This window comes from Zea mays, chromosome 9 (genome assembly GCF_902167145.1).
Source record: "Zea mays cultivar B73 chromosome 9, Zm-B73-REFERENCE-NAM-5.0, whole genome shotgun sequence".
In the NCBI taxonomy this organism is placed as follows: Eukaryota; Viridiplantae; Streptophyta; class Magnoliopsida; order Poales; family Poaceae; genus Zea; species Zea mays.
Genome location: NC_050104.1, coordinates 115958163 through 115981880, shown reverse-complemented (window position 1 = coordinate 115981880; position 23718 = coordinate 115958163). Strand labels below are relative to the sequence as shown.

Genomic DNA, 23718 nt, shown 5'->3' with positions numbered 1-23718 from the left:
AAACTTAGATGCAGACTCATCCGATTTATTCCTATCATCCACGGTCGAAGCCACCAAAAAATTAGCAGTAGTGGTTGCGTGCGCAGGCCCAAAATCTTGAACCTGCGCACCAACCAAGGTTCAGTAACATATCCAAAATTCCCTAACTACCCACACCCACTAAGCCACCTGCGAAGACCCAGCCGTCGCGGGATCCTCCGCTGCCGGCTCCGCCGCCATCTTCACAGGATCCTCAGCCCTCGGCGCAGCAGTTGGCGACGAGCCTCCGCCGGCCGTAGTGGCTGCGGGGGCATCAGGAACGCCTTCGACGGTTTCTCGGGGCGGCGCCGGGGCGACCTCGGACACAGCCGCCACCGGGTTCGACTTCGAGTCAGGCTGCGCGCTGTTCAAAGCCCCGAAGTCCTCCACCTTCTCATTACGCGCCGCCTCAGACACAGCACACAGATTCAGCAAACCCACATATAACCCACATTCAACAACACCAAACAAAAGTCAAACATTACCTGACCCCTCGCCGTCTCGGACCGCTCTCTGACCACCTCCCGACCGTGAGGGCCCCACATCCGGTCGAAGAGGGCTCCCGCGGATTCCTTCACTACAGGGTCCTCAACCTTGTAAATATCGCGCTCGAAATCCTCATCAGCTTGGTCGAAGACCTCATAGTGCCGGCACCCTTCGCTGGACAGCGCGTTCATCGCCCCCTTCGCAGGTGACCAGGGAGGCGTAGGACATAAACCCCTCCACGATGGCGGGGAGCGCCAGCAACTCCTCCTTCAGCCACTCGAGGCAGCGAAGTCCGAGCTCTCGGTCTGGCACCTCGAAGTCCGCGGTCCGCGCGCCCAGCTCGTGGTATGAGTCCATAAGCTGCTTGCGTGTCCGCTCAACCTCCGAGCGTGTCGAAGCCTCGGCCCTCTCCACACGGGTCTGCAGAGCGTTGAGCCGCTCCTCCAATTCCTCGGCGCGCTGTCTGGCAAGACTGCCCTCTGCCCGTGCCAAATTGGCCTCCGCCTGCGCAGACTGCGCCTTGGCGAGGGCCTCATTAGCCTCCTTCCTCTCCTCCGCCAGTTGGCGCCGGAGGTCAGTCCTCTCACCCTCCAGCGCGGCCACCTTATCCGCCAACTTGCGGCGCTTGCTGTCGGCGGCCGACTTTTCTCGGACGGCGTCAGCATGTTGCGCTGAAGTCTCTCGACTTCGGCAGACACAACTGCCGTAAGGGCCCCCGACGCCGCGCGGTCTGCGAAGTCAGCCGCCTACAAGACACACATAAGACCACAGCCCCAGCGAAGCTGGTAAAAACCGAAGTCTAGCTCAACTTACTTGACTTAATGCCTCCTTCAGCCGGTGGGACACAGCGCCCGCCTCGTCCCTGACGGCAGTGAGTGCCGGAATCTCACCACCGGCACTAAGAGCACTACCCTTCACCCTGGGCACCACGGTAGCCGCCACGGTCGCCACGGTGGGCGGAACGACAACAAGTTGGCCATCGCCCGACCCTGCAACGTATCAACAGATTAAACAAGAAAAAAAAAACTCGACCTAACGACTTACCAACAAGATAATCATCCACGCTAATATCGGTGGCGAAGTCGGCAACGCGCTTGCCCGGCGGAGGCAACTCTCAAGCCTTCACGGCTCCCGCCGGGACAGACATAGTACCGCCGGCGGCGGCCAACTTCGCCGCCAGCGTCGGCTGGCTTTCGCCGGGGGCAGCAGCCTTCGCAGTCCCCCGCGACCTCTTCGGCCTGACCTCATGCAGCCGGACGACCGCCTGGCGCTTCTGCGCAGCTCCCAGACGATCCTTGTCCATCACTGCCGACACAACAACAGCAATATTCCGCCCATAAGGAAACACTCTCCAATCACGAACCATGCGAGATGTAAAAAAGTCTTCGCCGGCCGCGCGGGGGATAGGAACATTCTTAGGCCACCAACCCCCGGTAACCCTCAGCATCCGCGCTGAAGACTCCCGGAGCTCGGGCGAAGACATCCTTCCCCCCGGGGCCGCACATGTCCTCATCAATTCCCTAGCAAAACCATCAGAAGCCCCCAGTCCTCCCATAGCAATACCTAGCTTCCTCTTCTTAGAGGATGGGGCGGCCGCCGGCGCGGGGTCGTCTCCAGTCTCTACCGCCGGCCTCTTCCCGCGACGATCCACATCGTCTTGCCCGGGATAACCGCCATACGGCAGACGGTTCAACTCGAAGACCCTGTTCAAGCGGTCATTAGACCCGCGTATATCCCAGCTACGCTGGCCCTCTGTCTTTAGCACGTACCGACCGACAATCCGCACCGCCCCATCCTCCGCCTCACGCACAAAGGCGGCCGGATCGCGGCTACGCAGATCCAGTGCGAAGGCGGGACTTCGCACCACCATCCCACCACAGGAAGGCATCTGGCGAGGGCATACTTCGCCCAGCGCCCAGCCATGCGCCAAAGGCCACACCCCATACGCCACAAACTCCTCAACCAAATTGCGCCCGCTGCTCAGGCCGGCGGCGCACCGAATGGCCCCTTCGTCTGCATCCTCCTCCGCCACTTCAAACGGCGGGTATGCTGAGTAATAATGCGAGCACATCTCGGCCACGGGGAGCCCCGGATCGTCTTCGACTGTGCCCTCCACAACATAGAACCAAAACTCATGCCAGTTGCCCCATTTATTGCGGGCGCAAGGAACCAACTCAACTACCTCCATCGAGGTCTTGTCGGTCTTCGGCGTAAATGTACAGGACCCAAACTGGGCAACCTTATTTCCGATCATCCTTTTCTGCCAGTGCAGGCAATAGTACTTCGCGAAGACTTCAACCGATGGCTGTCCGCCGTACGAAGTCGTCGCCCAGACATACTTCGAGAGAGCCACCACGCCATTCGGAGTCAGCTGATGGATCTGGACGTTAAATCTGCGCAGGACTTCTCCCACAAACCGGTGCGCAGGCAGGCGAAGACCAGCGGTAAAGAACGCGTCGAACACAACCAACTCGCCTTCTGGCTCGGGGACCTCCTCCGTCCTCGGGACACGAGCGACTCCGCCGCCAAAGTAACCAAGCTGCTGCATATCTTGCACGCGGACCGAGGACATCCGCGACACACCAAAATCCACCGTATCGCCGGCGCGCAACTCCTCCGCTGCCACAGTGCTCAGCGTCTCCTCAGACGACGCATCGGCCAGCGGCGTAGCGGCAGCAGAAGAAGAAGAGGTCGGCATCGCTACGTACCGTCGGCGGCGGCGGGCGGTCTGCTTCACACGGGCCAGATCTCCGGCGAACAAGAGCAAGGAGGGCAGACGAGCAACAAGAGGTTTGAAAAGGCGGTTAGGGTTTTCGCGGAGCGTGGAAAGATAAAGTTCAAAACGCGCCGCCCCTCGTCCCCTTTTATACACAGGGCGCGGCGCTTCGGGAAACCCGCAGTCTAACAGTACGGTGTCAATCAACGGTCATGTCAAAAACCCCCGCAGAACCACTTCGAGCGAGGGCAGCGTCTCCGCCATCTAGCGACGTCTTCAGCACCAGATGACTTAGTCGAACTGGTCCCTCGGAGGGCAAATGTTGGTGCGAAGGCGAAGACGCCACCCTTCGCTCGATGCCTTCGCCGTAATCGCTGGACCAACGGAGACAAGATAACGGGCAGGCTCACCCTTCGTCCCATACGTCACCGGACGAAGACCTGTGATGAGGTCGTCTCATCTTGCGACCTCGTCCAGCATGGAGGCCCACGTGTGATCCGGCCCATTGTAACAGGCCCTGCGTGGCCGCTGCGCATTACGGGCCTAATTTGTAAAGGCATCCCTGTAATTACGGTCTGTAACCCCGCTTTATGGGAATATTCCGGGGATAACCTAGGTGTCTGAGGGCACATGCGTCCTTAACACAGGACGCTGGGCACTCAGATACCTATAAATACCCCCGCACAGTGCCCTTGAGAGGCTAGATTAACAGAGCTTTTGCCATCTCGTGCGAGAACCCTGTTTACGTCACTACACACCCCCGTTGGATCCCCTTCCACCAGATAGCAAGTTCCAACAACTGCCCGTCCAGAGGCTGGTCTACTTCATCAGTGAAGTACTGTCCGAGACCAAAATCCGCTACCCGCAAATTCAGAAGCTACTGTACGCGGTAATTCTGACGCGGCGAAAGTTGCGACACTACTTCGAGTCTCATCCGGTGACTGTGGTGTCATCCTTCCCCCTGGGAGAGATCATCCAGTGCCGAGAGGCCTCGGGTAGGATTGCAAAGTGGGCGGTGGAGATCATGGGCGAGACAATCTCGGTCGCCCCTCGGAAGGCCATCAAGTCCCAAGTCTTGGCGGACTTTGTGGCTGAATGGGTCGACACCCAGCTTCCAGCAGCTCCGATCCAACCGGAACTCTGGACCATGTTTTTCGACGGGTCGTTGATGAAAACAGGAGCAGGCACGGGCCTGCTCTTCATCTCACCCCTCGGGAAGCACCTTCGCTACGTACTGCGCCTCCATTTCCCGGCGTCCAACAACGTGGCCGAGTACGAGGCTCTGGTTAACGGGTTGCGCATCGCCATCGAGCTAGGGGTCCGACGCCTCGACGCTCGTGGCGACTCGCAGCTTGTCATCGACCAAGTCATGAAGAACTCCCATTGCCGCGACTCGAAGATGGATCCCATTGCCGTTGTATCATCGGGTTCGGTGCCTGGAGGACAAGTTCTACGGGCTCGAGCTCAACCACATCGCTCGATGATACAACGAGACTGTGGACGAGCTAGCTAAGATAGCCTCGGGGCGGACAACGGTCCCTCCCGACGTCTCCTCCCGAGACCTATATCAACCCTCAGTCAAGACCGACAACACGTCCGAGCCCGAGAAGGTCTCGGCTCAGCCCGAGGCACCCTCGGCTCAGCCCGAGGTACCCTCGGCCCCCGAGGGTGAGGCACTACGCGTCGAGGAAGAGACGAATGGGGTCACGCCTAATCGAAACTAGCAGACCCCGTACCTGCAATATCTCCACCGAGGAGAGCTACCCCTCGACAGAGCCGAAGCTCGGCGACTGGCGTGGCGCGCCAAGTCGTTCGTCTTGCTGGGTGACGGGAAGGAGCTCTACCACCGCAGCCCCTCAGGCGTCCTCCAGCGATGCATATCCATCGCCGAAGGTCAGGAGTTATTACAAGAATTACACTCGGGGGCTTGCGGTCACCACGCAGCACCTCGAGCCCTCGTTGGAAATGCCTTCCGACAGGGTTTCTACTGGCCAACCGCGGTGGCCGACGCCACTAGGATTGTACGCACCTGCCAAGGATGTCAATTCTACGCAAGGCAGACGCACCTGCCCGCTCAGGCTCTACAAACAATACCCATCACCTAGCCGTTTGCTGTGTGGGGTCTGGACCTCGTCGGTCCCTTACAGAAGGCACCCGGGGGCTACACGCACCTGCTGGTCGCCATCGACAAATTCTCCAAGTGGATCGAGGTCCGACCCCTAAACAACATCAGGTCCGAACAGGCGGTGGCATTCTTCACCAACATCATCCATCGCTTTGGGGTCCCGAACTCAATCATCACCGACAACGGCACCCAGTTCACCGGCAGAAAGTTCCTGGACTTCTGCGAGGATCACCACATCCGAGTGGACTGGGCCGCCGTAGCTCACCCCATGAGGAATGGGCAAGTAGAGTGTGCCAACGGCATGATTCTGCAAGGACTCAAGCCGCGGATCTACAACGACCTCAACAAGTTCAGCAGGCGATGGATGAAGGAACTCCCCTCGGTGGTCTGGAGTCTGAGGACAACGGCGAGCCGAGCCACGGGATTCACGCCGTTTTTTCTAGTCTATAGGGCCGAGGCTATCTTGCCCACGGACTTGGAATACGGATCCCCGAGGACGAGGGCGTACGAGGACGGAAGCAACCGGACCAACCGAGAAGACTCACTGGACCAGCTGGAAGAGGCTCGGGACATGGCCTTACTACACTCGGCACGGTATCAGCAGTCCCTACGACGCTACCACGCCCGAGGGGTTCGGTCCCGAGACCTCCAGGTGGGCGACTTGGTGCTTCGGCTACGACAAGACACCCGAGGACGTCACAAGCTCACGCCTCCCTGGGAAGGGCCATTCATCATTGCCAAGATTTTGAAGCCCGGAACATACAAGCTGGCCAACAGTCAAGGCGAGGTCTACAACAACGCTTGGAACATCCGACAGCTACGTCGCTTCTACCCTTAAGATGTTTTCAAGTCGTTCATACACCTCGTTTACATACGCCAACAAAGTCTAACCATCAAGGAAGGGTCAGCCTTGCCTCGGCAAAGCCCGACCCTCCCTCGAGGGCTAGAAGGGGGGCACCCCCTCTGCGTCAAAATTTTCCTCGAAAGAAGTCTTCCACCAAAACGACTTTCGTGTCTCCCGGCTATATCAGTAACAGGACCCCGAGAAACGAATAAGAGTGCATGTAAGTGGCAAGGTCGACCGAGCCGAGGGACTCCTACGCATCCGGGATACGGATACCTCACTCGTCACCTACCGCGAAAAATAACTCTTACTTGGGTAAGTAATCCTGCTACTGACGAACGAGTCCGGATATGCAAAACAGGAGGAAAAGAGACACAGCTTTATATTATGGCGACAAAGTGTTCGGGCCTCGGCGGCCGCAAAAGACACATACGCATTCAAAATAAACTGCCCCGGCAGAATTAGGCGTCGCCCGGAGAAGGAGCTGCGCCCTCAGCTTCGTTTCCACCCTTGGCAAGATCCGCCCCGGCCTCGGACGACGGCGCAAGCGGAAGGATCTCTGCTTCGAAGGTGGTCGCCAGCACCGCGCTTGGGCCCGCGGCGGCCGCGTCAAGCCTCTGGACTTCAGGCAGGGCAGCTTCATCTTCGTCGGGAAGGCAATACCCCTCGCTGACCCGCTCCAGATCCACATCATAGTGGGAAGCAAGAACGGCGAAGGCCCGCCTAACGCCGTGATGCAGCACCTCACGGAGTGTGCCGCGCGCGTGGTCACCAAAGGCCTGCAGGCGACTCTGGGGGGAGCTTCCCGAGGGGACGTCGTCAAGACCGAAGATCTGGCAGAAGGCCGAGATAGCCTCGGACGTGGCCACGCGGTCGACCTCCTTCTACTCAGCCGCCTGGGCAAGTGCCTTGGTGGACTCGTCAAGGGCAGACTCGAGCTCTGCAAACATCCAAAGCAGAAGTCTTCAAACACGAGTCGAAGAATGAAGCTGAAACAAAATCATAAAACAGCCAAGACATACCTTCAGCTCGGGCACGCTGCTCTGAGGCTGCGGCTTGGGCAGACTGAGCAGACCCGACGGCCGCGGCTAGGTCTGCCGCAAGGGCTCCGGCCCAAGCAGACGCCTTGCCTAGCTGGTCTTCAAGGGCCTCAGCCCGGCTTTCGGCCTCGGCGGCCCGGCCCCGAGATTGGTCCCGCTCGCCGATGACCTGGCCAAGCTCCAACTGTCGCCGCCGCGCCTCTGCGCGTGCCGCCGCCGCCCCTAGATCAACACAGAGCAACCGAAGGTCCGCCACCTCGGCGCTCCGTTGGGAGAGGCGCTCGGTAGCCTCGGCAAGCGTGGTCCTCAGGAACTGCAGCAAACCCCAGACATCGGCCTCGCAGCGGATGAACGACGACTTAGCGGTGCTCAGGTCCATCAGATCCTGAGGAAAGGAATCAGGGCATCACAAAGAATGCCTTGATCACGTGAAAGGTATGCCTGAAATCCTTACCTGGAGGATCTTGGGAACGTCCTTGCAAAGGACCTCCAAGGTCGACCGAAGCGACCCCACCGTTGCCTCGACGCACTCACGAAGCCCGTCCCAAGACTGCTCCTCTCGCTCATCGTATAGAATGAAGAGGGGATCCGAAGCACCACGGGTCTAGAACCGGAGCGACTGACACCGCACGTCGGGACTGCGTCGCGCGAGGACGAGGTTGCTGCTCCCTAGGACGGGTCGCGGTTCTGCGCCCCCCTCCTCCGAGGCATCGAGTAGCGGCGCCTCGGCCGTCTCGGCGTCGGCGGCGACGGGTGGCTCCACGGCTAGAACGACAATAGCCTCGGCAGAAGCCGGTGCCAGCGCCGGCAACACGTCTGGTGGGCTCGAGGCCGCAGCCGCACCAGCAGTCTCCCTCGGCACGACGGCCGCCTCGACGGAGGGGTCAGCCTCGGGAGCTCGCCCCATGGCAACCTTTGCTGCCTGAGCCCCCTGCTCGAGGGCACCTTGTGTAGAGGCCCGCCGGCTAGCGAGGCCCGATGCATCACCGGCCGTAGAAGCTGGCGCCGTCTTAAGGGCCTTTCGAGGAGCCAGACCGGTCGAACCGTGCCTCCGTTTGCTGGGAAGAAAGGAAAGATGAGGACCAGGACACACGAAGAAGGAGCCGAGACAAAGGTATCCTTAGATACTTACCCACTCCGGGCCACGACCAATCGTGCCTGCGGGGAGGTCCCTCGAGCCTCGGTCCCCGTGGGTACCACCGAGGTTAGCCCCGCTGCCAGCTTCGGCACCATCCTTGCCTCGGGCGCCCGAGACACCAGAGGGACGGACTGCCCTGGCGCAGCCACGACGACCCGAGGATCACCCTCCTGTGTAGTCGGCACGAGCAGCGGCTCTTGGGGAACAGGCGGGTCGGCCTGACTCCCCGGGGTCACCTCAACTACCTCGGCCAAGGGGTCAAGTACCCCCTCAGCCTGCCCCTGTTCTTCGGACCGGGACCAGGAACGTCCCGGCCCCAGATACCGACGGCGCCAGCCTGCTCGGGGGCTGGCTCGACGACCCCTGGCCCAGCCTCAGATCCGGGCTGAGGCCGAGGCGGGCAGCCATGTCGTCGTCTTCATCATCGTCGTCGTCGTTGTCATCGTCAGGCGTCTCCGGCGACGGCTCCCTCGGGAGCCCATCCCTCTCCTGCCGACGACGAAGCCTCTCCAAGGCGTCCCGAGCCCGCATCCGCTCGCGGGCCCGAGCCTTCTTCGCGGCCTTCTTCTCCTTCCTCTTCTCCGCGGCGACCCTCCGCTCGGCTCGGTCCACCGCGTCCTTCGGGACCGGTGGCAGGGAAGGCTTGTGAAACCCCACCTCCTGGAGACGGATGAAAAGTCTCGGCTGTGAGAACCAAGGGCAATCCGACACAAGAAGGAAGAAGGAGCGGACACTCACCAGGGACACACACCCACGATCGGGACGCATCGAGAGCTGGGTAAGGGCGCCGACATCTAACCTCCCTACCGTGTCGGCTACCCGCCTGTGGAGGTCATCGGTGGGGAGGGGGACCGAGGACATCTGCAAACCCTCCAAGTCGACCCCCGACGTCATCTCCCAAAACGGCAGCCGCCGCTCCGCCAAGGGGAGCACCCTCCGGCGATGAATGGCGGCAACCACCCCCGCGGCGGTGAGCCCTCCTTCTCGCAGCTCCTCCAAGGCCTTCAAAAGGGGCTGGAGATTCTTCTGTTTCTCGCGCGGGGCCCCATAGCGCCAGTTACTGCCGGCGGCGGTCACCACTCGTTGAGAAAACGACGGGAGCCTCCCGTCGTCATTCTGGAGATAAAACCACCGGCGCTGCCACCCCTTGTTCGAAGACACGAGGATGGCAGGGATGTATTGCTACGCCCGCGCCTGCCTCAACTAGAGGATGCAGCCACCGGCCCGCACCGCCATGCGAACTCTTCTTTCCCCCGTCGTCGAGGCAAAAAGCTCCGCGGAGAAGAGATGGGTCCACAGGTCCCAGTGGGGGGCAATCCCCAAAAACCCTTCGCAAACCACCGCGAAAATGGCTGCTTGCGCGATGGAGTTGGGGCTAAGATTGTGCAGCTCCACCCCGTAAACGTGCAGAATCGCCCGCATGAAACGACTTGCCGGCACTTTGAACCCCCGCTCGTGAAAAGGGACGAAGCTCAGCACATACCCCGGCGGTGGGGACGGGGCGGCTCCGCTCGGAGGGGCCATCCACTTCGGCTGTGGGTCACCGGAGAGAGGACGAAGCAAACCATCGGCAACAAGGGCCTCCAGATCGTCCGCCATGACGGTGGAGAAAGGCCACGGGTCGCGCGGCAAAACAACGGTCACCCGGTCGGCCATCACCAAGCAGAAGAGGTGGCGGCGAAGCGGACAAGGTGCACGGTTTTCTTTCTCTGGCTATTCCCTCAGGTTGCGGAAACCTAAGTGGGAGGCGAGCAGCAGAGTAAAGAACTGTCACCGGTCCCTCTCCCGAAGATATAAAGGCCCAGGCGAGACCCGTTCAACACTTCGCCCGAACCCACCGCGAGATTCAAAACTCAAAGGCGAGACACCCGTTCCTCGAACGGCTCACGCACGCACAACGGCTGCCCCGCGAACCACTCGTCCCGTCGCATTAACTCTGTGCCAGGACAGGCGGCACCCTTGGCAGGCGAAGCAGGCGACGCTTCACCTCCGCCATAATGACCGCGTCAAAAAAGGTGCGCCACGTCGTTCGATTTCATATCCTTTTCCTCTTCCTCTTTCTCTCTCTTGCTACAGGGACCGGGAAAGGGGATACTCCGAAAGGGATCATTCTCCGCGAAGGAAGCGGGCCCCGAGCCCCCCTACTGATCAGAGGTTCGAAGGCTGGCCCCTCGGAAGGGTTCGACAACCGCCTCAGAGCACTTGGCCTCCGAGCCCTCCTACTAATCAGAGGTTCAAACGCTGGCCCCTCGGAAGGGTTCGACAGCCGCCTCAGAGCACTCGGGCTCCGCGCCCACCACTGGTCAGAGGTTCGAAGGCTGGCCCCTCAGAGGGGTTCGACAGCCGCCTCAGGCCACTCGGGCTCCGCGCCCACTACTGATCAGGGGTTCGTAGGCTGGCCCCCGAAGGGTTCGACAGCCGCCTCAGAGCACGTAGAGCGAGGGATGACTCTAGGTACGTCCGATACATGGCCGAGGCTCGGGCTACGCTCCCGAGGTACCCTAGGACATTTCCGAGACCAGCAGGAGCGATTCTGTAACGGAATCCCATCAGAGGGAGGCATCGAGCCCTCGGACCCTATCAAATGGGACCGGGTCCGGCAAATCACCTGCAGGTACTTTTGGAGCGCGCCTCTAGGCCACTAGCCGACCCTTATCGAATGGGGCACGGGCGTCCACTCGGATCACCCGTTAGCAACTCACTGGAGACACCATGTTCGGCGCCCTCCGAGGGCAACATGGAGCTTTCCCCCCTCCTCCTTGCGAAAAGGCGACACAGGGGCGTATGAAAAAAGCCGAGTCTGTCCTTGACCGTCCTCTCGCTCTGTGCGGAGGCTCGGGGGCTGCTCTCGCAAACCCGGCTCTGGCCAAACCGTTGACAGCGTCAACATACCAGCCCGAGAACTTGGAACCTGACTATGCACCCGGGCTACGGCCAGTTCGCATGAGGGAACAACCAGACCGGCCGAAGCATCACGAAACGCGCTAAGACCTCGAAGGAGTCAAACCACTCCTTCGAGGCCTCGGGGGCTACACCCGGCGGGTGCGCTCGCGCGCACCCACCGGAACGAAACGCAACCGAGAAAGGCCGGTCCCCTTGCAAAAAAGTGCGACAAAAGCCTCCAAGCGAGTACCAACACTCCCTTCGAGGCTCGGAGGCTACAGTCAGGGACCATAATTAGGGGTACCCCCAAGACTCCTAATCTCAGCTGGTAACCCCCATCAGCACAAAGCTGCAAAGGCCTGATGGGCGCGATTCAGGTCAAGGCTCCGTCCACTCAAGGGACACGATCTCGCCTCGCCCGAGCCTAGCCTTGGGCAAAGGCAGCCGACCCAGGAGGATTCACGTCTCGCCCGAGGGTCCCCTCAAGCAACGAACGCACCTTTGGCTCGCCCGAGGCCCAGGCTTCACGGAGAAGCAACCTTGGCCAGATCGCCACGCCAACCGACCGTATCGCAGGAGCATTTAATACAAGGATCGACTGACACCTTATCCTGACGCGCACTCCTTAGTCGACAGGGCCGAAGTGACCGCAGTCACTTCGCCGCTCCACTGACCGACCTGACAGGAAAACAGCGCCGCCTGCCTTGCTCCGACTGCTGTGCCACTCGACAGAGTGAGGCTGACAGCAGCTAAGTCCAGCCTCGGGCGCCATAGGAAGCTCCGCCTCGCCCGACCCCAGAGCTCGGGCTCAACCTCAATGCCGGACGACGGACTCCGCCTCACCCGACCCCAGGGCTCGGACCCAGCCTCGACCTCGGAAGACGGACTCCACCTCGCCTGACCCCAGGGCTCGGACCCAGCCTCGACTCCGGAAGGCGGTCTCCGCCTCGCCCGACCCTAGGGCTCGGACTCAACCTCAACCTCGGAAGATGGACTCCGCCTCGCCCGACCCTAGGGCTCGGACTCAACCTCGACTCCGGAAGGCGGTCTCCGCCTCGCCCGACCCCAGGGCTCGGACTCAACCTTGACCTCGGACGACGGTCTCCGCCTCGCCCGACCCCCGGGCCCGGACTCAGCCTCGACCTCGGAGGAGCCTCCGCCCCGCCCGACCTCGGGCTCGGACCAACCACGTCACAGGGGGGGCATCATTACCCTACCCCTAGCTAGCTCAGGCTATGGGGAACAAGACCGACGTCCCATCTGGCTCGCCCCGGTAAACAAGTAATGATGGCACCCCGCGTGCTCCATGACGATGGAGGCTCTGAGCCCCTTACGGAAGCAAGGAGACATCAGCAAGGATCCGACAGCCCCGACATCTGTACTTCCACAAGGCTCAAGCGCTCCTCCGACGGCCACGACATCACATGAACAGGGCGCCAAAACCTCTCCGACAGCCACGACGGCATGTACTTAGGGCTCTGGCTCCTCTCTGCTAGACACGTTAGCACATTGCTACACCCCCATTGTACACCTGGGCCCTCTCCTTACGCCTATAAAAGGAAGGCCCAGGGCTCTCGTACGAGAGGGTTGGTCACGCGGGAGAACGGGCTGGCGGACAGTCTCTCTCTCTCTCTCTCTCTCTCTCTCTCTCTCTCTCTCTCTCTCTCGCGAACGCTTGTAACCCCCTACTGCAAGCGCACCCGACCTGGGCGCAGGACAACATGGAGGCCGCGGGTTCCCCTTTTGCTGTTTTCCCCCCTTTGTGCTTCATCTCGCGCCGACCCATCTGGGCTGGGACACGCGGCGACAATTTACTCGTCGGTCCAGGGACCCCCCGGGGTCAAAACGCTGACACCACTCAATTCTAGCCGTTGGACAAAAAGCAGACTTTTCTGTCTACGGGTGCACCGGACAGTCTGGTCTGGGTCTGCATGTCAGTTAGCTGGGCACTATTGGCACTATAGCATGTCCGGTGTACCACCAAACTGTCTGGTGACCTGCCATGTCACTTGTTCGTTTGTGAAGTAGCCTTTGCTGACTGTTGGACGACTTTACAGTGTGTTACCGGACTGTCCGATCCATCAGCTGCCCGAGAGCCTATTTGTAGTGCTCTCTGCATAGGCTGTCAGGTGAGCCACTGGTGCGCCGACTGACAACCATTCTTGGATTTCTTCGGTCTTCTTCCTTGGGCTTTTTTGATCTTGTGTCTTAGACTTTTGCTGAGTATATGATGATCTTATTTGAGTCTTTTAGGTCTTCATTTGAGGTGTTGCATCCTTAGGGCCTCAGTCCAATCCACTTCGCATCCTGTGAACTTTAACACAAACACTTGATAACCATTAATCCAGACGGTTATGTTGATCATCAACCACCAAAATCCTTAATCAAATAGGGTGGGGTCCATTTTCCTTACACCCCATTCACGTTCTTTGTGCCATCTTATGTGTCTAGCCGCGTTCCTTGAAAGAAACAAGCGCTTAACACAAGGCACAAGAGGCATGTAACGAACTTGCTTATAGCCTATCGTTGATGTGACCATTCCAGCATCATCGTTTTCAACCTCTACATATCTCGATTTGCCACACTTTAGACACTTACTATCGTTTTCATGATCCTTCTAGAAAATCATATAATTATCTAGAAAAACATCGATTTTCTGATAGTCCATACCTATATCAGAGAGTAGTTTTCTGCACTGATAACAATTGTTCGAAAACATGAACTTGGACTTAATAGCCACAAGTCTAGTCACGAAAATGGAAACTGTTATGTGTTCGTGCAACGATTCTTCTGCAGCGAGGATGGAATGTTGGAGAACGATGAACACCATTATAAGATCACTGAAGGAGGTTGTGGACACCAATTGCAAGGGGGCTGAGGTTGGGGTGTCCCATATGCCTGTAAGCGTACACAGAGAGATCGACTTTAATTTGGTCGTCTACCTTTTTACACCCCCAAAATCCATGTCCTACACAGCTACACTACACCCACAAGTGGACGTACTGGAGACATGCAAGTGGACTGAAGATTCACACTATTTGTTCGGGATGCACGGAGTTTGTTTAACTACCTGAGGTTCGAAGGTTACTGTGTACGTAGGTCGTAGGGGCAAGGTAATTTGCCATAGTACGTACATGTACTTCATCAGAAGTCAAATAAAAAAATTCTTAAACAACGCTAGTGTCACTACCGGAATCCGAGGCTTTGCCGAGTGTCGGCCTCTTTGCCGAGTGCCTTTTGTCGGGCACTCGGCAAAGAAGTCTTTGCCGAGGGCGGCACTCGGCAAAGTTAGGCTCTCAGTAACGGGACTTTTTACCGAGCGCAGGACACTCGGCACAGGACAACACTCGGCAAAGAAAGCCCTCGGCAAAGGGCCGTCAGCGGCCGTCCTAAAACTGACGGCCGTCAGTCTTTGCCGAGTGCCGAGGACTGGCACTCGGCAAAAAGGCTTCTTTGCCGAGTGCCAAATACTGGACACTCGACAAAGAAGGCTTTGCCGAGTGTTTTCTATAGACACTCGGCAAACCATATTTTTGTTTTTTACATTTTGACCACCAAACTCGGCAAAGAGCACAGACCTGGGCACCGGTTTAGGGTCTTTGTCGAGTGTTATGTCGCTGGCACTCGGCAAAGAGGTCGGCTTTGCCGAGTGCCGCACAGAACACTCGGCAAAGAGCCTGATATGGGGACCCTCCCTGGTGGGCTCTTTGCCGAGTGTCCCAAGTGGCACTCGGCAAAGATGGATTCTTTGCCGAGTGCTGCCGGGCAGACACTCGGCAAAGATAACTCCTTTGCCGAGTGTCACCAGAGACACTCGGCAAAGCCGCCGTCTCCGTCACCCGGCGCCGGTTTAGGGTCTTTGTCGAGTGTTATGTCGCTGGCACTCGGCAAAGAGGTCGGCTTTGCCGAGTGTCGCACAGAACACTCGGCAAAGAGCCTGACATGGGGACCCTCCCTGGCAGGCTCTTTACCGAGTGTCCCAAGTGGCACTCGGCAAAGATGGATTCTTTGCCGAGTGCTGCCGGGCAGACACTCGGCAAAGATAACTCCTTTGCCGAGTGTCACCAGGGACACTCGGCAAAGCCGCCGTCTCCGTCACCCGGCGCCGTAACGACTGCTTTTCTTTGCCGAGTGCTCTCTGGCACTCGACAAACCTATTTGCCGAGTGCCCGAGAAAAAGTACTCGGCAAAGAAGGCTTTGCCGATGCACTGTTTGCCGAGCCTTCTTTGCCGAATGTCACACTCGGCAAAGCCTTTGTCGAGTGTTTTTAAGGCTTCGTCGAGTGCTTCAGGCACTCGGCAAAGCGATTGTTTCCGGTAGTGTGTACTTGTTAGTGAACAGGGGACGATCGAGATAAAAAAAAGCCTTGCACATGCATAATGTATAGACTGTTAAGTTAAAACTTAAGATGTCGTTTAGTTCATAAAATGTAAGGTAAATGAAAACATTAATGATTCACACTCGATTACCAACGACAACAAGTTTAAATAGGACGGTACCAATTTCTAGTGTGATATATAATTACGATTAAACTTAAATAAACATGGTTTAACGTTGTCGGTTATCATTCACATTACGAATATGTAAACCAAACATCACCTAAAAAGTATGGCGTGTATTCGCTATGAAAATTGGAACTATCAACCAACTACTTGATTTTGTTGGACGTACTGTACTGGATGACTTTTGCTAGTTGTTGACTGAAATATACAGCTGCTGCTAGCAAAAATAAAAGACTATATATATAAACATATCTGTCCTCTGTCATTCACTGAAATATATAGCTGCCAGAACTAATAACATACTAAGTATATGCTCAATCGATCAGACGATGACATGTGAGGAACTGAGGTATACAGCGCCTTCTCCCCGGACAAGGAAAAAGGGCCGCAGAAATTCCTCACCCACCGTCGTCTGAAGCCCAGGCGGCCGTTCCTAATCGAACGGACCCGAAAATGTTGTACAGATGATCTAATAAGAAAAAAAAAAAGAGAGTGGCTAGAACGGAGTGGGCAGGACGACACGAAAATATACAGTAGTCCTAGTACCGATGCCCTGATCACACAGTCTGCTGCTCGATCTGCAAGAGTCCGCGTATAGTATGTACGTATTTGTACCTACGCCGGCCACGTACGCATAACGCCACCAGCCGTCCGCCGGCGTACGTCGTCAGGCCAGCCAGGACGACGAGATGGTCAGGTCCAGGTTCAGAGCCGCCGGCTTGCTCTCCTCCTCCTCCTTCACTACGGCGGCGACGCGGCGAGCGCCGCCCGCTGCCGGAGCAGGCAGCAGCTCCTCGCTGATGGAGCTCGAGCCGTCGGCGTCGTCGCTGCTGCTCGCGTCCTCCCACAGCCCGATCGACAGCGTGAGGTCGCATCCCGTGTGCTGCTGCGTCTCGTGCTTCCTAGTGTGACTTGGCCTAATAATCACCCCCTGGAATAATACAAGCAGAGAAGATGGTCGTGTAAGTGTAACAATCAAGGCATCAACGTTAACACGCTAATCTAAACTACTATCATGACTTTGGAAGCATTCTATTCAGAGAGTCATTTTTCATCTACTAGCTATAGTTAGCTAGCTCATCAAGGGTCTGGACCATGCAATCATGCATGAGTAGGGCAGCATGGGAGTTTGGCAGCCTGCCACCGAATGACCAAAATGAAGCTTCTAGGGAATATGGTACATGCATGCGTTATTGTTTGAGTACATTTTATTTGTCTGCAGATGGATCATATAATTAAGAGCTAGTTTAGGAACTCTATTTTCTTATAAATTTCTATTTTTTTTAAAGAAAATGAATTAATTTCTCTTTAAAAATGAAAATCTCTTGCGAAAATAGGTTCCCAACTAGCCATATAACGGAAACCCGTGCGTATATACTACTATTACCTTCTCTGTTGTTAGCACGTCGGAGTTCCAAGCAACACGCCCTCTCTTTTGTTCCCAGCATCTGAACACTTGCTGTAGCGACGGTCTGCTAGTAAAAACAGTCGAGTTTAATTTCAAATCTGGCGAAATTTCCAGGAAATTTAGTTTCCTGTTCGATCATTTGAAGATTGGGAAGCGTGATTGATTTGTGCTAATAATTAACGCACTTACATTTGGTACGGTGATGAGTACTGGCCGCAACCACGGACCGTGGTGGTATAGATGTTCTTGTCTGAAGCTGGAGCGTTGCCTTCCTGTGACGCACAATCTTCACGCGTGAAGAACACGCGCTTGTTGTTGCTCGCTGCGGTTGATGTCGACTTCTGGAGGCTGGGCTGATGATGGGTACTGCTGCTGCTGGAGATGGAGGCTCTGTACATCTGATCATTTCATTGGAAAAAAAAAATTAACAAGGTTTGTTGTAATTTGTAAATAGCTAGAATTAATTAAAAAAAAGGTTAGCATGCGTATCCCATACAATAAGAAGCTGAAATGCATGCACATAATTAATGTATAGGCTTCTAATAATATACAAGCAAAATTGATTATACATCATAAAGTACGTACCTGAAGATGGCTCTTGATATGAGATATGCTAACTCCCTTCGCGCCCATCAGCTGAAGAATTCGCTTCGGAGTTGCTTCTGCATGACATTGGAAAACGAAAGGTTAACAACACACACAATAATACAACTGATTCTGAAGCATGATCTTTCTCCAAACTAATTTCTGACAAGATATGTGCGCATATATATATGTTGCTACCCCATAAACCATATGGTCATTGCCTTTTGTATGAAGAATAACCAGTGTAAATGATTTTGTGGGTATATATATTGCATGAATATCGTTGTATAACGTATGAAATAGTAATGAAATTAATAACTTTCTCATATATATAGCTTACTAATTCGAGTATGCAATTCGTATCTTTCGCGGTAATTCTATCAAAAGTATTTGGAACTGGCTGTAGAAACGTTTCAAACTTTCGTGAACAGGATTTATCTATCAGCAAAAAAAAAGCTATATGTAATCGCCTAAACTACACAGGATAAATCACCCGAGGATAATATATGTTCGTCATTCAAGCATGCGAAACACGTGTTTTCTTATTTATTTTTTTCCTTTGCCCGGTGGATTCCACCACCAACAAACTCTCTGCCTAATTAACAACCTAAACACTGAGGGGAATTAGATAATCAAAACCCTCAAAACTACAAGCGAACTGAATAAAGAAAAACAAGCTGCGCCCTTCGGTCACCTCCCGACAAATAAAGGTAGTAAAAGGAAGTAAGCAACCATGCATGGAGAGATCCAGATCAATGAAAGCATGCAGGGCTAGGGCATGTCTCACGCATGCAGTCGGATCGGAGAAGAAGGGAAGTATTAGAAGCGGGCCGACTCACCGTCCTGGCCACCGAGGCACTCGACGGCCTCGACGAACTGCCGGTGCAGCTCCTCCGTCCACCGCATCCTCGGCACCTCTGACCGGTTGTACTGCCGGACCCCTTTTCTCTCAAACCCTCTCATTCTCGCTGCCTAGCTAGCTCCTCTTGATCCAGTGGTTCGCAGCCTAGCTTCGCCTCTATCCTTAGCTTCTCAATTCTTTCAGGCTCTAGCTAGCTAGCTGCGCTCGTTATATATAAATATCTGTTGTTGAGAGTTTGGCCGAAGACGATGACGAACACCGGCCTTGCAGCATATATTTTAAGTACTTTTGCTTGCTGCCTACCGTGCAAACGGGATGACAGCAGCATATATAAGGCCGCCGGAACCCGGAATGTGTAAAGGAGAAGAAGAGAGAAAGCAGAACACTCGAAGGGATGGGAAAGGAAGGGAAAGAGAGAGAAGGCTGAGTTCTCTGACCTAGTCCAGTCAAACATGCTCACTCAGCTAGCTTCTCCAAGACTATCCACAGTAGTGTTCATTCTAGTGTTGTATGCAACCGATCGATGCGCTCAAGCCAGGTATCTGCCTGAAGATGGAACCGATACTGGTGAGCTAGTACCTGCGTGGAATTGACGTCGTCGACGCTGACACTGTGTGCTCGATCTCCACCAATTTTACAGCATCGGCGACGACGAAAGTATAGGTAACCCGTAGCCACAGGGTTCTGGCCGTCCATGCATGCATATGTTCAGGAGAGGGCAAGGCAACCAAAATGCAGCAAGTATAATTCAACCATGCATAGCTCTATTGGTTATATTGTCCAGGTCGTCTACCTAAAAAATCACGCTGGTGGCGAACGGTTCTCCTGTTTGACAAAAAGGGATCCGCGCGCGCTGATATTATTTTCCGGTGGTTAATTTCAGTTGTTTTCAACGCGTACATTTAATAGCTGTCCCCTTCATCTATGTGGTGTGGCTTAGCAGGTTTGACGAAAGAATTTCGAGAACAAAAATTGGCAGTGTGGAGCGAGTGTTGTCTCTATACGTACGATTAATTCGTCCGTATATATAGGATTTGAATTCAGAAGTACACATAAAGCAAGGCATATATATATAATAAAGATTCAGAAGGTCAATTCAACTCTGGGCCCTGGATTTATTTCCCCCAGGAAATGGGAAACGAATGTGATGTATGGGCGTAGCTAACACTCCTATACGTACACTTGCATGTATATATATGCAGCAAGTGGCTCGATCCGACTCCGACACTGTACGCTGCAATGTGAACAGCGTGTGTGAAAGCATGCGGGAATGGGCATAGAGGCGATCCCTTGGGGGCGGGAAAAGTCACTTCTTGTTAATTAGTGATATAGTTCAAATGGCCAACATATTTCTCACAATATATATGGAAAAGTGCAGTTTCATTTGTGTGTGTGGGGATTGAAGGTGGTGTAAATTAAATAGGCAGCTGCATACATAACACAGGCCACATGATAGCTAGCTAGCTGACACCGGAGGATTTGTTCGTACTAGCTAGCTATAGCTATGTTGATTTGTATGCGGGAAATTGGCATGTAGTTCGTTGTACTTTCAGTGATAGGTGACGTTCCCATAGACGACAAGGTGTCTCCAGTAACTTCGTCAATCTCGAGTTCTCGAGTATTTGCTAGCTCAATCTTCCAAGACAATCGTAAGGTCCTGTTTGGTTATTTCTACACCATATGGAATAGAGTCGGAAGAGATCGAAAAAATAGTTGAGATTTTGACTTGCTATGGGTTTAAATCCACGTAATCCTCTCTAATCCATATGGATTGTGATGAAAACTAACATTGCCCTAAGGGCATGTTCGGTTTACTCTCAAAGCTCAATCTATGTGAATTGGAGTGGATTGAGTGAGTTTAAATCCATAGCAAGTCAAAATTTCTTTTAATCCATCCTATCTCTGCTCAATCCACATGGATAGGAATAACCGAATAAGGCCTAAGGGTTAAGTTTATGTGCGTCTGCTGTGAGTGTATGTGTTGATCAATGTAATTAGCGAAAAAAAACACGCATATATGACTTGGCAAATCATGTTGCGTCATTTGAATGATTCAAAAGAGATGCCCAATAAGATCATCTCATAAAGACCATGTTTCCAAAATAATTATTCTTGATGATATGGATTGATAATTAATATAATGCGCGTTTGGAGGATCCGTGCACTAAATAAACCGCTGTGGAATTTCTGTGGCTGGTATCATATCGGAACCTTGCAAGATAGAATGCTTCTCAAGTCACGAGGTAGGAGTTTGCAGTTACCTATCAGCATTACACCAGTGTCGACGACATCACGAGAAAATGATAGAAGGACCAAGCATTCTGTACGTACGGGCAATGAATTGTAGACTTTGGAGGAGGCGAGAAAAAGTTGCGAGTATCCACATCCAATCCAAATTCATGGATGCATCCCGATCGGCTCACCTCAGCTCGTTGATATGATAGGGACCAGGACACGGTCTTTTGAAATTCTTTCCCCGCTGAGAGACATTTTTCCTAGATAGTAGCCGGACATTTTTTTTTAAAGAGAGGAAGAAATCATTTAGATAATAGCCGGACATTCTTTTTACAAAAACAAAGGAGAAATCATTTCTGCCTTTTTAGCTGGAGTGTGGGGTGTACGTAAATATGCGCATATACGTGTGTGTGTGTCAGGGGCGAATCTAGGGGTTTATCGGGGTCAGCCGACCCCGATAAATTTTATAAATCCTTTAGTAAAATATTGTTAAAGTTCATAAAATTTTATATAATATAGCAAAGCTGTTTTTGATGAACCCGATCATATTATCGGTTGGATTCGCTACTGGTACTGTGTGTGTGCTCTAGAAATAAGTTCGATAATAAAACGACCTGAAAGTTTCACTACTAGTAGCTAGTCAGATCTTGAAAAGCTCGTGAACGAAAGTTCTATGCGTGTGTCAGTGTGTGGAAACCAGACAACATTCTAAGGATATTTCTTTTGGGGTTACCTTATTCTAACCCCGTTTAAATGTGAACTTGTTGAACTCTGTGTGGGGCTTTTCCAGAACTAGTAAAGAGATTATTCCACAATACAACAGTACAACAGTTTGATTCAGGCCGGGACTGTTTGCAATCCAGAAGCTAAAGCCTTATAAGTTAAAAGTAACTAAAAATACATTTTTAATATTTTCACAACAGCACTATGCACCATTTTCGACGGCCAAGCTTATTTTCGGGGGCCAGGGCTTGGCCGCCGAAAATAAGGTGCTATTTTTGGCGGCTGACGCTAGCCCCCGAAAATAAGGTTATTTTCGGCGGTCACTGACACAGCCGCCGAAAATAACCTCTTATTTTCGGCGGCCAAGCCCTGACCACCGAAAATTAAGCTTTTAAAACGGCCGCCTGAATCCTTCTTTCTCCGTTTCTTCCTTTTTCTCTGTCTCACGCGACCGACCGCCGCCCGCAGCAACCACGCCGCCCGCCGCGCGGAGCACCCACGCCGCTGCTCCCCGGCCACCCTTGCGCCGCCCAGCGCCCCAGCGTCGACCGCCCGCCCTCGCCCAGCGCCGGCCGCCCGTGCCGCCACGAGCCGCCACCGTCGTCCGCCGCCGTTCTAAGCTTTCGTCGACCAGCCGTGGCCAAGCCCTCCTCGTGCAACCACTCCGCCGTCGTCGCCAAGCTCTTCCCCATCGAAAGGTATTTTTTGCGTTTTTTATTCCATATTTTCGGCGGCCGTTATTTAATTGCCACCGAAATTAGTATGTATTTGTAATTGTGTTTGTTTGATTAGTGTGTGTGATTATTATTATTGTTTAGTTCGATTTCATTAATGTATTAGTGGTATATGTGGTTTAGGGATTATGAGTATATTGTATTTAGGCATTAATTTCATATTAATATGTGGTACCATCGACGCTGAAGTTGTTCATTCTATTGGAGGAAAGGCGCATGGACGATATTAACTTGTGAATTTTTTCAATAATATTGGAACTATGACCGAATAGCTAATTTTCTTATTTTCAAGATATTCTATGTTTACCGGTGTGATCGATTCGACGGAATTGCGTTCTCGTGGTGGCTCTTCGTCGCAGGCGGGTTGTGGTAGTAGCAGCCATAGTCGGAGCTATGTACTAGCATGGAGGACGCTATGAGGGAGCAGCAAGAAAGGTTTCGTGAAGAGCTGCGGCAACAACAAATAACATTTCTCCAACAGCAATTAGAGTACATGGCTGCTTACAACGCACAGGCGCAACAAGCAATGAACGTGAGTGTCTTATTTATTCTCAACACGGTCGATATTGGTCTTATAACTAATATATTGTATTTGCAACGGTTTTGGTTTGCAGAGCAGACACAACAACAATCATTTGTTTTCCCTCAATTTTAGTTGTCGATGCCACAGTGCGGATTACATGCTCCGCCACCACCACCTCAGGTGCTTCAATTTAGTTAAGACTTGTCGTTTGTATTAACCTTTTAAATCTTGACTAAACTTGATTTTGTAGGGATCCGGGGTCATGGGCCACAACACGCCACCACCGGTGATACCAGCACCAGGAGGAGCTTATGCAGGGGAGGGAGCTACTACAGGAGAGGTTAGTTTTAAAAACAATTTGTTTGAATAGTGATCATGTAAACACTGCCGTTATTAATGTCTTCTTTTTTCTTTAGAATCCAAACCCGTTACACGACTTCGTCAACGAGTTTTTTGCTTATGGAGGTAGTGGTCACAACTCCAACAACCCCGATATGTGATGGTTTGAGTTTTTCGCTTCTGGAGGGAGTTATTATGTTGTAATGAACTATTTGTGAACTGTGATGTTGTATTTGTGAACTTTGATGTGGTGAACCATTTGTGAACTTAATGTTGGTAAACTACAATGTGGTTGTGAAGAAGTGTGATACAATATGGTCTAATGTTTCTGTTATTTTATTGTGATTATATTGTTGATAAAATTGCTGTTTTTTTGCATTTTTTCAAAAAAAATTTCTCTGAAAATGTTAATTTTCGGCTGCCAACTGAGGCCGCCAAAAATAAGCGGCTATTGTTTTCGGCGGCCTTTATTTTCGGCGGCTAGCTTGTTGGCCGCCGAAAATAAGCTATTTTCGGCGGCTGGCACCTGGCCGCCGAAAATAAAGGCTTATTTTCG

The 23718-nt window shown here is 53.7% G+C and overlaps 1 protein-coding gene across 1 annotated transcript; it reads right to left on the bottom strand.

The window, feature by feature from the left end:
- Positions 1–15971: 15971 nt before the first annotated feature.
- Positions 15972–19104, bottom strand: LOC103638885 (probable transcription factor KAN4). Its single transcript, XM_008661672.4, has 5 exons — positions 18586–19104; positions 17747–17823; positions 17351–17559; positions 17141–17225; positions 15972–16684 (listed from the first exon to the last, which is right to left on the bottom strand). Exons 1-5 carry the CDS (start codon positions 18707–18709, stop codon positions 16421–16423), a joined length of 759 nt encoding a protein of 252 aa, XP_008659894.1. The 5' UTR covers positions 18710–19104; the 3' UTR covers positions 15972–16420.
- Positions 19105–23718: the final 4614 nt, after the last annotated feature.